Below are 14,675 nucleotides of genomic sequence, written 5' to 3'. Positions count from 1 at the left end.
CAGCAGTGCCGACTAGCGGGGAGCCTCCTCGCCCCACACCTGCCTGCCAGCAAAAGCAAGACGGGCACACCCCTCTGCCAGCTCCCCTGCTCCTCTGGAGGCATTCTCCTCTCTTCTGGGTCCAAATTCCTAGGAGAGTGTTCTCTTCCGGTGGCGGGTAGGATGCAGCATTCCAAAACCACTAGCGCCCTCTACCACCTGATTTTGAGAACTACATGCTTCGGACCTGGAGTCAAACCAGTGAAGTTTTCAGGGAACCCAAATTCCTTAACACCTTTCTTCCTCTTTCCTCCCTCCCTCCCTTCCTCCCTCCCGCCTCCCCTCCCTCCCCTTCTCTCTTTCTTTCTTTTCGCCATAGGGCATGTATGCTCAGCAAAGAGAGACAAGGAGAGACAGAGAGAAGGGAAGTGAGAAATCACCCCCAGGGGGGATGGCCATGCTGCAATCTCTTCTCCATTTTCCTCTGGGCATTTTGGGCATGCACACATACATTCCCAGGGTGATTTTCAAGTCACCAGGTCCAAGACTTGAACTGTGATCAACCATATGGGAGTCCAGCACCTTAACCACCACACTGTGACCTGCTGACCCCTGACGCGTTTCTGTTTTGGAGCGGGTTGCATTTATTGCCTTTTCCTTTTTTTGAATAGAGGAATACACGTCTCACGTGTCCACTTGATAAGACTCTTAGGCCATGTATGGTACTCAAGATAATGCTTAGTGATTTAATAATTCATAATTGTGATGGACATTTAAACTTTTACATTTTATTTATTTATTTTTAATTCGCTTTAGGGCACTTGTGCTTGCTGGGGAGAGGGAGACACAGTGAGAAAGTTCCTCCCTCCCCCCAAGGAGGATGACCACACCGCAATCCCTTCTGCTCCATTCTCCTCTCAGGATTCTGGGCTGCCAGGTCTGGGACTTGAACCATGCCGTTGGTCATGTGGGATCCAGCCTCCTTAACCACCATGCCACCTGCTGGCCCTGGACATTTAATCGTAGATAACATGGGTTATGGATTAATAATTAGAGAACTTTACTAAGGGAGTTTTTCTCAGTGGAAGAGGAACCTTTCGGTCTTGTTTAACAAACACCCGTGCGCACCGTGATGGTGAGCATGAGCTCGCCTGGAGAGCAGGAAGCACTAAGGGCTGTAAGTAAGTAGAGATCATGGGGCTAGCAGGTCTCGGAGTTATGCCGCCAGGTGGAGGAGGGTGGACAGTCAGGCAGGAGGGGGCACCAGCGTGGAGGGGAACTGGAGCAGTGGTCCTGCGTGGATGTGGTGCCCGTCAGGGAGTAGACCTGTGGATGGAGAAACAGGGACAGGTTTGGAGATAGTGAAGAGGTGAGTTTGGCAGAATTTGGTGACCAAGTAGGTGGCGAAGTTGAGGGGGGATTTGAGACGAAGCCCAGATTTCTGGCTTGGGCAGGTGGGTGACTGGCAGTGTTTGTTGCGAAGTAAGGAGGTGGGAGACAGGAGTGGTGTTTGAGGAACAATGTTTTGAGTTTGGTGCATTGAGCTTGGTTTGTTTGCGGGTCACCCATGCTGTAGCATCCAACAGGCTAAGAAAGAAGAGAGACTCTTGAGCATGCGTGTCAGCTAGCTATTGCTGCATAACAAACAGCCCTCAAATTCTAGTTTAAGATATTTTTATTGCTTATGTACCTATGATGGGGATCTTAACTGTGTTTGTGGGCAAGCTGGGGACCTTGCTCTTGGGTACTTGAGCTGAGGCAGCTCTACTCTGTACACGTCTCATCTTCTTCCCAGAAGCAGTGAGTGAATGGGCAGGTTCCTAGGGAGACAGCCAAGGCACAACCGTGAGAGTGAGTTTAGCTGAGTAAGTACATCACAGGCTTCTGCTTGTGTCACATGTGCAGACGTCCCATGGGCCAGAGAACTATGAAGTCACGTGGCCAAGAGTTTGTGAGGAGGTGGGTCATTGATGGGAGTGGGCCTGCAAGGAGGAGCAGCTGCAGAGAGAGAAATCATTGCTAGCACGACGTTCCATGGACGTGGGCGTGGACCACACTCTGGATGGGGAGAGGAAGGGCTGGCGTTTGGACGTAGGTGGACTCCACTTGTTCTCAGTAGGAGAGGAGGAGAGCCTGTTTGTGGTGTGGGCAAGTTTGTGGGGTTCTGGGGGACGTTGGGGGGTTCCCTTCTTGTAGTTTCTGTTCTCTCTGTAAACTAGGAGGTGAGTCATCTCCTGAGAGAGGGTCTGCTGAGGCTGGTGACTCAGAAAAGCTTAAAATGTCCCCCATGGTAAAGTTTAAGGGAAAGTTGATCAGAAAGCACAGAAGCATTGCTAGGCCGGGCTGAGAGTCAGGAGGGCCTGGGCACCGTGGAGTTCCACGTCCCTGTGCTCTCACTGAAGGCGCCGTTGGTCATCCATGTGGAGTCGGCCCGGGCATGGGGTAGTGTCAGGAGTCTCTTTCCATCACACCGAGGTCTGTGCTCCTCCTTCCTCCCTTCCCCTTCCTGTTTGTTTTTTATTTATGTATTCAGAGAGCTTGAGCACCCCCAATGGTGTCTCTGCACTGGATGCTCCCAGCCCTGGGTCACGGGCACACCTGTGTCTGGTATACCCAGGGAGGTCTCCCATGTGAGCCTGGGACCCGCCCATGTGGTTTAGCCTTGAACTGCTCAGTTCACAAACACTGCCACTGCCCAGGCCCCCAATCACTTCCTCAGGGGCTTCTCTCCGTCCTCCTGCCTGCCTGGGGGTCCGGCTGCCGTTGGTCCGTCGTGTGCCCACCGCAGCCTGGTGAGCTCCTCCGACAGGGAAGGACTGAGCACAGCACCGGGGAGGCCACACCCAGCAGCTGGCCGTGAGACTTCGTCCCCACCTGGCACTCTTTTGAATGGCCCTGTGTTAATTCCGCTCTTTGAACAAATACGCTCTTGACTTTAGGAGCATTTAGACTTACAGAAGGACTGTGCAGAAGTTCCCAGCTTCCTCTGTGGTTACGACCTCACGTCTGGCTCCGCGATGACCCAGTCCTGGTGCACGACTCATGGAGGCCGTGCTTTATTGGGACTCCCTCTGTGTTCCTCGCGTGTCCTTCCTCTGCCCCAGGACCCGCGTTACACTTAGTCATCACGTCTCTTCAGGCTCCTCCTGGCTGGGACGGTTTCACAGACTTCCCTTGTTTTCGACGGCACTGTTATCTTTTCTTTTTAAATTTGTAATAGAGCATATGCACGCACACACGTGTGTGCATGTGTGAGAGAGATGGACACTCCCCACGCTGCAATCCCCCTCCTCCAGCTTCCCAGCCCATCGGATCGGCACTCACATGGGTTCTGCCTGCCAGGGCCAGGTATTCCAGGAGGGATCCAGTTTCTCCTGAGCAGTGCGTCGGCATTGTGCCGTGAGCCAGCCCGACCTGACAGCTCTGAGGCCAGCCCTGGGCTGTATGCTGTGGACTGTCCCTCATGGGGTGGGGCTGATGCTTTTCTGACGACTCAACTGGAGTTAAGACTGCTGTTCAAGTCCTGGGCTCAGCCACTCGGAACTCATGCCAGGTGGCTTGTGTGTGTGCCCAAAATCCGGAGAGAAGAATGTAGGAGGAGGGTCTGCAGCATGGCCAACCTCCCGGGGGGTAAAGGTTTTTCTCTCTTTCTGTCTCTCTCTGTATCTCCGGCAAGCACATGTGCCCATAGCAAAAGTCTCTCTCTCTCTTAAAATATAAGGCGGCGGGGGGGGGGTGATTGGGAGGATCACAGTTAAAGCGCCATTCCTAGTGCATCTCGTCGAGGGTCTCTGCCACCCACATGACCGACTGCTGATGGTGGTGACCTCGGTCACTGGATGGGGTCATAGTAGGTCTCTCAACTGTGACGTTCCCGTCCCCCCTCCCCTCTGTCCGTGTCGTCCTCCCTGGAAGGAGGTCTGTACGCACAGCCCGCAGGGACGGGGTGGGGAGCTCCCTTCTTACTCCTGAGACAGAGCGCGTACGTTACTTGGGACTTTTCTGCCGGAGCTTTGTCCATCCTGTGGGCGCTTTGAAAAAGCTTTATTTACTTTGTTCACGAGAGGACGTGCCTGTGTACAGGGGTGGGGAGGCGTTCTTGACGGGTCTCATGCCTTGTTCCCCCTTTTCCCAACCCTCCAGCGCCTCCGGACCGTGGGTGTCCAGGACGCACACACGTGGTGTGTTGTCAAGCCCACCTGGGGCTCTGAATCTGTGGTCGTCAGGCTCTTTTTACACACACCATCTCCCGCCATTTTCACAGCTGTGAGGTCGCTGTCATATCCCCTCTTCCAGATGCAGGAAAACTGACTCACCTCCCAGAGCACCCAGATGTGCAGGGGCAAGCCTGGGACTTGAACTTGAGTCCTTTCAGAGTCAGCTGTCTTAATACTAAGCTCTTCGTGCCCACCGTGTCCCATGGGAGTGATTTCATTCAAATCCACTTATTCCTTGGGCTATCTGTGCTTCTTCCTCCGGTAGAGTGAAGAGCATGGGGGTAGGTGTGGCCGTTACCGGCCAAACTCAGTCCGGCTGCTGCTTCTCGTCTGTAAAATAAGAGGCACAGGCCAGAGGAGGGAGTTTACTTCTATAACCGGTTACAAGGAGGCAGTCGGCAGGTGCCACCACACTGTCTCAAAAGCTCAACACATTTTTGGTCTTTAGAGGCACGAGATATAAGCAGGTGCAAATCATTCTCACTCCAGCCAATCAGTCAGTCCCTTCCCCTGAGTAATGACCCTGATCTTTTCAAATACCCACTTCTGGTTTCTCAGCCACCCATTCCTCAGCGAGACCTCCCCATGGCTCAGCACTTGCTTAGAAGGTTCTTGTTAGAGAACCTTAGGAACGAAGAAAGCTTAGTTTCAAGATGGCCGCTGTCCCGTCACACCTTAAACTGGCCTGCCTCCATGTGTTCTTGGGACCCCTATGGTGAGCCCACCCTTTAAAGGGGCTCTGTGAGGATGGCAGGAACCAGACCCTACTCCATAATATTTCATACCTAAGCTCCAACTACATTTCAGTGTGGTGCATGTTTGGACTCCCTCGTGCAAAGTAGGCTGTGTGTGTAATACACACACACACACACACACACACACACAAACACGAAAGCTCCCTTCGGTTACTTGACTAGTTTTTAAAAAGGAAAGTTAACATTTGGACACTCTTAGATACCTTGGGCCCACCCTTGATTTCCACTGGACTAGGTTCTGCTTGGGAAGGAGTTACTCCGCCGTTCCAGGGACGCTCGCAGGAAGCAGGGTGTGACTTCCCGGGTCACCAAAGGCCGGCCTGTATTTAGGAGGAGCAGCAGCGGGAGGCTGGTTCCCCAGCCCTCGACCTGACGTGCAGCACAAACCTGTGCAAGGCAGTTTGCTTCATGGGTTTTCCGCTTCCCCCTGCAGAAGGTTTAGATCTCTCCACGCACAGACCCTGCTGAAAATCGTAGCCAACTCACTAGCTCACATTTTAAAAGAAAAAGCTCGAAAAGAATTGCAGTTGCATCGCTATGTCCCTGGGTAAATCTAACTGACAGGGGCTGCCAAGTGTTTAACCCAAGGGTAAAGAAGGGCGCCCCTGCGCCCTTGCTCCCCTGCTCCCCTGCGCCCCTGTGCCCCGCGGTGTCGAGCAAGGAAGCAGCTCGGCCAGCTGACGGCTGGCAGCGTGCCCTCTTGGGGGAAGACGGAGAGAACATGGGCGTCCCTGAGTCAGTGGCCATCAGCGCTGTTGGACCTGGGTGCTGTGTAGCCCATGGATGGTGACCTTGGCTTCCTGCTCATTCGTGTCCTGCTGCTGTCTTGCTCCTTGGGGCTTCTCTCTCAGATACTTGCGGTGCGCCCCAGAGTCGGGCTGTGGTCAGTGGTGGGCAGTCAGCCATGCCACCCAGAATCCCTCTCACTTCTGCTGCTCGTCGATTTTTTTAAGGGAGAGATTTTCGCTATAGGTGCATGTGCTCCCCAGAGATAGCTCAGAGAGAAAGTGAGAAATCAGTCCCCAGAGAGGATGGCCACGCCACAATCCCTTCTCCTCTCAGAGTTTTGGGCATGCACACACACCTGATGTGAATTTCAAGCTGCCGGGTCTGGTACTAGAACTGCGGTCAGCCATGTGGGAGTCCAGCACCTTAACCACTATGCCACCTGCTGGCTCACTTCTCATTGGTTTTAATCTGGATGTTGGCAGGACCTAAGCCACAGGATTTAATCTGGGTAGATGGGTTCCAGCCGGGGCAGCTATGTGGCTAGGCTGTGGGTGTGCAGACAGAACCCATGCTGTGCATGGGAAGGACTTATTCCTGGATTTGCAGGGCACTGACAGGGCTAAGGGGTGAAGCCAAGGGCACCCCCTGCACACAGTAGGGAGGCATCCAGAGCTCACTCAGCCATCATGGTCTGCAGACTGGGTGAGGGTCGGGAAGGTTTCACATTCCAGGTTGGCCAACCTCAGAGGAGTGGCTTCTCTGCCTCCCCACATCCCACATCCCACATCCCATATCCCACATCCCACATCCCACCCATAGAGATAGGGATTCTGGGCGACAGGAGTCCAGGCTACGACATCGAACAGAGGTGTCCCTCTGAGAGGGGTTGATGAGTTAACCCGAGGCCGATACCTGCAGCCCCCACAGTGGGGAGAGAGGAACGGCTTGGAGAGGGGATAAGCGTGTGGTCCCAGAGAGCTGCATCTGCGGGTGTGAGGAAGGAGAATGCGTGGGCAGCCCTTCACCAGGACCCAGGGAGGGGACTTTCTGCAGGCTGCCTGCCTGCCTGGGGCATATTAGCCATCGTCAGCATCAGCGTGGGCCAGGATGGAGAGGGCCGTGGAGGAGAGGGGTCTGCTGGTGCTGGGACAGAGGAACAGAGGAGGGGAGGGGAGGGGAGGGTGGGTAGAGATGAGGATGCTGCTCACCACCCTGCAAGGCAGGGACAGCCCCAAATGCCACCAGTACCTGAGCTGGAACCCCCGGAGGACTGAAGTGTGTGTGTGGTGAACAAGGAGTCTTCAAGAAGCTCACTGAAGAATTATGCCTGCATTTCACCTTTTTTTGCACTGTCATTCCATTTTTCCGAACCCCCTCGGGAGAGCCCTTGTACTCACACGAGGACCGGACTGTGAGAGGTGTGGCGGTGGCTGGGGCGCCCTGACAGCTGCCGGACTTGCTTCCCCCATTCTGGTTTTCCCAACAGAGCCTGAAAATGTAGCTTTTCCACAGCACTCTCCTGAATTGCCCCTAGTTGAGAGCCCCATGGAGTTTTTGAGAACCCCTCTGGGGTGAGTGGAAATCAAATCCTGCTTGGGGATGTAAGGGGGAAATCTCTGACGGAGTTCTCTCACCTGCTTATGTTTAAGGTCTCAGTTGCGGCTCTCCTTGTGGGGTGTGAGTGTGTGGTGGGGAGAGAGAAAGATGGAGACAGAGACGGGGAGAGGGGATGGAGACGGGGAGAAGGAAGGAGAGATGGAGATTGGGAGGAGAGATGGAGATGGGGAGAGGGGAGGGGAGGTGGAGATAGGGAGAGAGATGGAGATGGGGAGAGATAACATCCTAATGGGCATGGTCACAGCACAATCAGGATTTGGAGTGTGCACATGTGCCCTGTGTGTTTTTCAAGCCACTATGTCCAGGTTTTGAGCCACATTTAACCTTGTGGGATTCAGCTTTCTATGCACAATGCTTAACCACTACACTACAGGCCCAACCCTTCAAAAAGGAGCAAGTAAATAGATTGCCACTGTCCCAGGATCACAGTAAATAATATTAGGATGGCATTATTCCATGAATTGATATGAAAATTAAATTTAATTCTTTCCCATGCCCAATAGACTTTTTACAGAATAAATAGTGTTATCATTAACTTAATATGGAAATAGAAAGGAAAGTGAATCGCCAGCAGAATCTTAAAAATGATGAACAGTATGGACTGATTCACATTGTGGATGACAAATGACATCCACAATGACAGAGTCATGTATGTCATGGGAAGGCACATAAAGAGAGGTGGAGATAGGGAGATGGAGATGGAGACGGGGAGGGGGAGGGGAGGTGGAGACAGAGAGGGAAACGTGAGTACAGGACAGACAGCGCCCTGGCTGGCAGTTCCCTGTGGCTAAAATGAGGACTTTCTCCTCCCTGACACTCCGGAGCTCTTGGGAACTTCCCGGAGCTGAGCTCACTGCGGGGCATCTGTTTGCAGGCGGCTCCTGCTGGCAGCGGGTGCTCCTGCTGGCAGCGGATGCTCCTGCCTGCACGTCTGCAGGACGCTGCTCTCCACAGGCTGCTGGGCATCTGCTCCCACCTCCCTGCTCAGCGGTGCGTGCATGGCTGGCCCCCGGGGCCTCTGACAGGGACACAGGTAGAGCCAGCGCGTCTCTGCCTTCCCAGGCTCACAGCACGGGGCTGGCCGGGGTGACTCGGCGTTTCTCTGGGCAGGCCCTCTGGAATGAGCACTTTCGTGGGCGTGCGCACCTGTACACGTGTACGATTCTCTCCGCAGGGCACGCCACCATCACCAACTACTTGTTGAACTATTTCCCTGGCCTTGACCTGGAAAAGAGGAACGTGTTCGGACTCACAGCCCTGATGAAAGCTGCCATGCAGGGCCGGACGGAGTGCATCCGAGCCCTGATGCTGGCAGGTAAGCCTTGCGGGTCCCAGGCCCCCAGCGGATCCTGGCCTTGTCCCTTTGAAGCCTTTGAGGGGACAAATCACACCCATGGAGACAAGCTTGGTGGCTGCAGCTGTCAGGGAGGCAGGGCGAGACGCCTCTCCTCACCCAGCAGCAGGGTCAGGGCCGATGCTTCTTAACAAAGGACAGGCCACCAGAGAAAAATGCACATTTATTTCATCAAAGGTGTAGGTGGCATGGGAGCCTTCAGAGGGGACGACCCAAGGACCCTGGGAGGACTGTCTGTTTTGATGCTTGGGTGTGGTGGAGAGTGGACGCTGGGCAGACCCTGGCCGGGTGGACAGGCCTGCTCTACGGGCGCTGGGCTGAGGGGGAACCCGGTGGCTGATCTCTGCAGCCCTCCTTCCTCCCGGGTTTGGGCAGGGTGCCTCGGGAATGGGGGTCTCGAACCTCTGTGAGTCAGTGTAGGTCGGAGGATTTCTTCATGGCCAGCTCTTGCATTGCACAGAAAGACAGGGGGCGGTGAGAGTAATGTTTCTTGGTTTTATGGCTGACTTTGGGGATGAAAATTTCTGGTTTCTATGAGCTGCTTCAGGGAAGAAGAATTCCAGTTTGTATGACTTGCTTCAAGGGAGGAGAGGCAGGGAGGGCAGAAGAGCAGGGAGGCTTCCCTTCCAGCCCCCCGTCAGCTCAGTGTGCTCCGCAGGGGCCGGGTGGGGCGCGGCAGTCAAACATGCTCTGCCAGGCTGGCCCACGAGGGAGGGTTCCGGGCTCAGGACTGGACACCTCCCTGAGCACACCAGACACGCGTTAGCCAGGATGCCAGGCTGGCCGATGCTGGCGGTGGACCGTGAAGTCGGGACTCTGTTGGGGATGCTGTCTCTCTCTTTCTCACTGGAGAGATCAGTGATTAAAAAAATATTCAGCTGGGACTAGCAGATGGTGTAATGGTTACGTTGCTGGACTCCTGTGTTGTCAACAGTGGTTCGAGTCCTGGACCTGGTGGCTTAAAACTCATGCCGGGTGCATGTGCGTATGCGTGCGTGCCCAAGATCCCGAGAGGAAAATGGAGGAGAAGGCATTGCAGCATAGCTATTACCCTAAGTGGGTGATTTCTCACTTTCTGTCTCTGTCTCTCTTTGTCTCTCTGGTGAGCGCACGTACCCTATAACAAAAATCTCTCTCTCAAAACAAAGAAACAAACAAACAAATGAACAAACAAAAAGAAACCCCAAACCACCCCAACACTGCCCATATCTGTTCTTCAGCAGTTGCACTCTTGTCCTGGCTGTAAACTGCAAGCCTGTCCTCGTGCAGGTGGGCAGAGGAGCGGTGCGGGTCGGCCCAGGCCACCCAGTGTCCTGCCAGCTGGTGGCTGGGGTTGTGTGGCGACGTGGCGAGTCAGTTTCCTTTTCCCATGACACCGTGGAGTGGACAGTGCTCGGGCCGTAGCTTTGGATCAACAGAGCAGCCTCCCTGGGCCTGTTACGATCTCGTCATCTCTAGGAAAGCTCTCCCTGTGTCCGTCTGTGACACGGCCATGATCCCCCACCGCTCTGAGGATGAGATGCAACTCTCAAAGGCTACACACGTCTTGCCTTAGGGCGTGTGCACATTCTAGAGAGAGTCAGAGAGAGAGAGGGAAAGTGAGAAATCACCCCTCTGGGTGACCGTGGCATAATTCCTTCTCCATTCTCCTCCTAAGATTTTGGACACACACATACACACACTCACGCATACCCAGCGTGGTTTTCAAGCCACAGGATCCAGGAGTTGAACTGCAGTCGACTACGTAGGAGTCCAGCACATTAATCACCCGCCACCTGCTGGCCCCAAGGCTATATAGACTTTTTAAACTTTAAAAAGTTTATTTATTTTGAGAGAGAGAGAGAGAGAGAGGTACCCTTGACAGTCACTGCACTACGGCCCTCCCCCAGTCTCCTGGTCAGCCAGGATCGCGGTGCATGCAGACGTACCCTGCGTGTTCAGGTCAGCCCAGGATCCAAGCCTGGGCCTCTCTGAGGCTCCAGCATTGACAGCAGTACTCTCACACCTGTGCGCCGTGCATGACCTTAATGGACAGCTAAGCTGACCTCCATGTGACTGGCCTCTGATTCTTCTCCTCATGCTGAAATGGAACCAGTGATTATATTTAGTGCAACATCACTGGGTTATTTTGAGAACTGAATGAGAAAATGCATGTCGAGTGCAGGCCGTGTCACATGCTGTCAGCAGCTAGCATCTCCGTCGATGATAGATCCCGCTGTTGGCACTACTTAATTTTGTTATTTCCATTTATCTTCATTTTTGTTCTTAGAACTGGCTTCAACTTGACTCCATGAGTTCCTGAAGAGGTGGCATTTCTCCTCCATCTTAGCCTGTTTCTGCTGATAGGAGAAAATACCTCAGAATGTGTCATTTAGAAACAACAGACATTTATCCGCACAGTTCTGGAGGCTGGGAAGTCCAAGATCAAGGACCAGCAGAGACAGTGTCTGCCGAGGACCCGTTATATTTTGTGTCCTCACATGGCAAGGAGCCTTCCTCTAGCTTCTGGGGTTTTTTTAGAGAGTTTTTTGCCATAAGGCATGTGCACTCGCCAGAAAGACAGAGAGAGACAGAGAGAGAAAGCGAGAAATCACCCTCAGGGGGGATGGCCACTCTGCAATCCCTTCTCCTCCATTCTCCTCTCGGGATCTTGGGCACACACGTACACACGCCCGGCGTGTTTTAAGCCGCCACGTCTGGGACTCGGACTGCAGTCGACTACATGGGAGTCCAGCGACATAGCCATTACGCTAACTTTGGGTCCCTCTAGCTTCTGTTTTAAGGGACTAAAGCCATTCATGGGGCAGAACCAGACTACCATGTTCAGTTGTCAGGGGTCCTCGGTCTCCTCTGATCAACGACAGTGTGTTCAGTCTTCACCTGTCACTCATGAGTTGACAGTCTTGGTACTGGCCAGTGAAGAGTGTCCCCAACCTAAGTCTAGCCATTGCTTCTTTGGTAATTAGCCTGGGGTTATAGGCTTTGGATATTTTTTCTTCTGCTCTAACTTGAGTGTCTTAGGGAATGCTATTAAAAAAAATAATAAACTCAGTGAATGAAAAAGAGGCAATGAAGATGGAAGTCCTTTTGGAATAAAAAGGATTATGTTTAAATTAATCCCATTGATTGTGCATTTGATTCAGTGACGATTTCTTTCTTTCTTTTAAGGTTTTTGTCGTGGGCGCGTGTGCTTGCTGTAGAGAGGCAGAGAGAAGGAATGTGAGAACTCACCCTCTGAGGGGATGGGCACACCACCATCCCTTCTCCTCCATTCTCCCCTCAGGATTTTTGGTGCACATGTATGTGCACCTGGTGTGATTTCCAAGCTGCTGGGTCTGGGGCTTGAACCGCTGTTGGCAATGCAGGAGTTCAGTGCCTTAACAGCCACACTACGTGCTGGCCCTACCATTTCATTTTTAAGAAGTCACTCATCAGTTAGAAGCGAGTTTAGGCGCTGCCGCTCCGAGGTCAATGCCAGATGCTTTCTCCTAACTGGACAGGGACTGCGTGATGCTTTGGTGTTTGGGAAGCTTCGTCCACTCTTGCTACTTCTGGATCTAGTTGTAATTGAGGTAAATCTTTAGTCATTTATTTTTCAACTGAAAATCTGCGGTGCCAATCGTGTCAGAGCATCTTTCCTGATAATTAATTTGAATTACAAATTCATCTTTTAGGTCCGCTGCCTTCTAATCACTCTGGGAAGCACGCAGGGCTCTGTGCTCCGTTTCACGGCAGCGCTTTCCTCCTGGGGTCTCAGAGTTTTCCAGCAGGTGCTGCAGCATTTATGGGGTGACAGCAACACCTTTTCTAGCTCTAAGAATGAGGCGCCTGCTGGAGTCAGCTGGGATTTGATGTTGACATTCCCTGCAAACCCAACTGCCCCCATCTTGGCTGTTTGGATACGAATCAACATTAGGCCTTATATTATTCTCCCTTCCCTTCCCCCACTGTGAGCTCCTGCCTGTCAGCGTCTAGGATAAAATACATGACCACAGGCTCTGGCCTGTTGTCCCCTCTATTGCATCTGTCCCTTTGCCAGATGTGACAGAGTGGAGAGGCCACAGAAACCACTCAGAAGCCAGGCTCTGGTTTCATTGCTGGCTTCTCCACTTCCCATCTCCCTCTCTGGGGCTAGCTGCTTACTCTCTGACGCTCCGTCTCCTCTTCTATCAAAGGAGGCTGACAGCAGCTGTCCATGAGGGGGACTGAGCGAGAGCACACCCAGAGCGAGGGTGGCTCTGGGACACCTGCCCGAATGGAGGTGGACGGTGGCTATGACGGTTGTTATTATTGGTGAATTTCTGTGTTTAACAGTTACTTGTTAAATGAATGAAGAAATTGGTAGGGTGTCCTTTGAGAAGTCCCTTTGTGATGAGACACTTAAACTTGGTCACTGTGGTATGAGCTCAGACTGGGGGTTCATACTCATGGCACTATTGACACGCAGAGCCGCAGCGTCTTTGGTCATAAGGCTGCCAAACTGGAGGAGGTTTCGCAGTCCTTGGCCTCCACCCCTCCGGTGACTCTAGCAGCCCCCAGATGTGACAACCAAAAATGTCTCCAGATGTCGACAGTGACCAGCCCTGCTCCTTGGCACACCAAGGATGGCTTCCTGCTAGAAGGAATGTGAGAACTCACCCTCTGAGGGGATGGGCACACCACCATCCCTTCTCCTCCATTCTCCCCTCAGGATTTTTGGTGCACATGTATGTGCACCTGGTGTGATTTCCAAGCTGCTGGGTCTGGGGCTTGAACCGCTGTTGGCAATGCAGGAGTTCAGTGCCTTAACAGCCACACTACGTGCTGGCCCTACCATTTCATTTTTAAGAAGTCACTCATCAGTTAGAAGCGAGTTTAGGCGCTGCCGCTCCGAGGTCAATGCCAGATGCTTTCTCCTAACTGGACAGGGACTGCGTGATGCTTTGGTGTTTGGGAAGCTTCGTCCACTCTTGCTACTTCTGGATCTAGTTGTAATTGAGGTAAATCTTTAGTCATTTATTTTTCAACTGAAAATCTGCGGTGCCAATCGTGTCAGAGCATCTTTCCTGATAATTAATTTGAATTACAAATTCATCTTTTAGGTCCGCTGCCTTCTAATCACTCTGGGAAGCACGCAGGGCTCTGTGCTCCGTTTCACGGCAGCGCTTTCCTCCTGGGGTCTCAGAGTTTTCCAGCAGGTGCTGCAGCATTTATGGGGTGACAGCAACACCTTTTCTAGCTCTAAGAATGAGGCGCCTGCTGGAGTCAGCTGGGATTTGATGTTGACATTCCCTGCAAACCCAACTGCCCCCATCTTGGCTGTTTGGATACGAATCAACATTAGGCCTTATATTATTCTCCCTTCCCTTCCCCCACTGTGAGCTCCTGCCTGTCAGCGTCTAGGATAAAATACATGACCACAGGCTCTGGCCTGTTGTCCCCTCTATTGCATCTGTCCCTTTGCCAGATGTGACAGAGTGGAGAGGCCACAGAAACCACTCAGAAGCCAGGCTCTGGTTTCATTGCTGGCTTCTCCACTTCCCATCTCCCTCTCTGGGGCTAGCTGCTTACTCTCTGACGCTCCGTCTCCTCTTCTATCAAAGGAGGCTGACAGCAGCTGTCCATGAGGGGGACTGAGCGAGAGCACACCCAGAGCGAGGGTGGCTCTGGGACACCTGCCCGAATGGAGGTGGACGGTGGCTATGACGGTTGTTATTATTGGTGAATTTCTGTGTTTAACAGTTACTTGTTAAATGAATGAAGAAATTGGTAGGGTGTCCTTTGAGAAGTCCCTTTGTGATGAGACACTTAAACTTGGTCACTGTGGTATGAGCTCAGACTGGGGGTTCATACTCATGGCACTATTGACACGCAGAGCCGCAGCGTCTTTGGTCATAAGGCTGCCAAACTGGAGGAGGTTTCGCAGTCCTTGGCCTCCACCCCTCCGGTGACTCTAGCAGCCCCCAGATGTGACAACCAAAAATGTCTCCAGATGTCGACAGTGACCAGCCCTGCTCCTTGGCACACCAAGGATGGCTTCCTGCT

The 14,675-nt window shown here is 52.9% G+C and overlaps 1 protein-coding gene across 1 annotated transcript in view; it reads left to right on the top strand.

Annotated features, from left to right (window-relative positions):
* Positions 1-14,675, top strand: part of ANKRD33B (ankyrin repeat domain 33B) — a 54,483-nt gene that overhangs the window by 28,532 nt on the left and 11,276 nt on the right. The window contains exon 3 of the mRNA XM_027769888.1: positions 8,472-8,612. Within this exon, the coding sequence (XP_027625689.1) occupies positions 8,472-8,612 (141 nt within the window). The remainder of the gene's footprint in view (positions 1-8,471; positions 8,613-14,675) is intronic.

This window comes from Tupaia chinensis, unplaced genomic scaffold, assembly GCF_000334495.1.
Source record: "Tupaia chinensis unplaced genomic scaffold, TupChi_1.0 Scaffold000096_1, whole genome shotgun sequence".
NCBI lineage: Eukaryota > Metazoa > Chordata > Mammalia > Scandentia > Tupaiidae > Tupaia > Tupaia belangeri.
The sequence above is the reverse complement of the archived record's forward strand: the minus strand, read 5'-3'. Positions and strand labels throughout refer to the sequence as shown.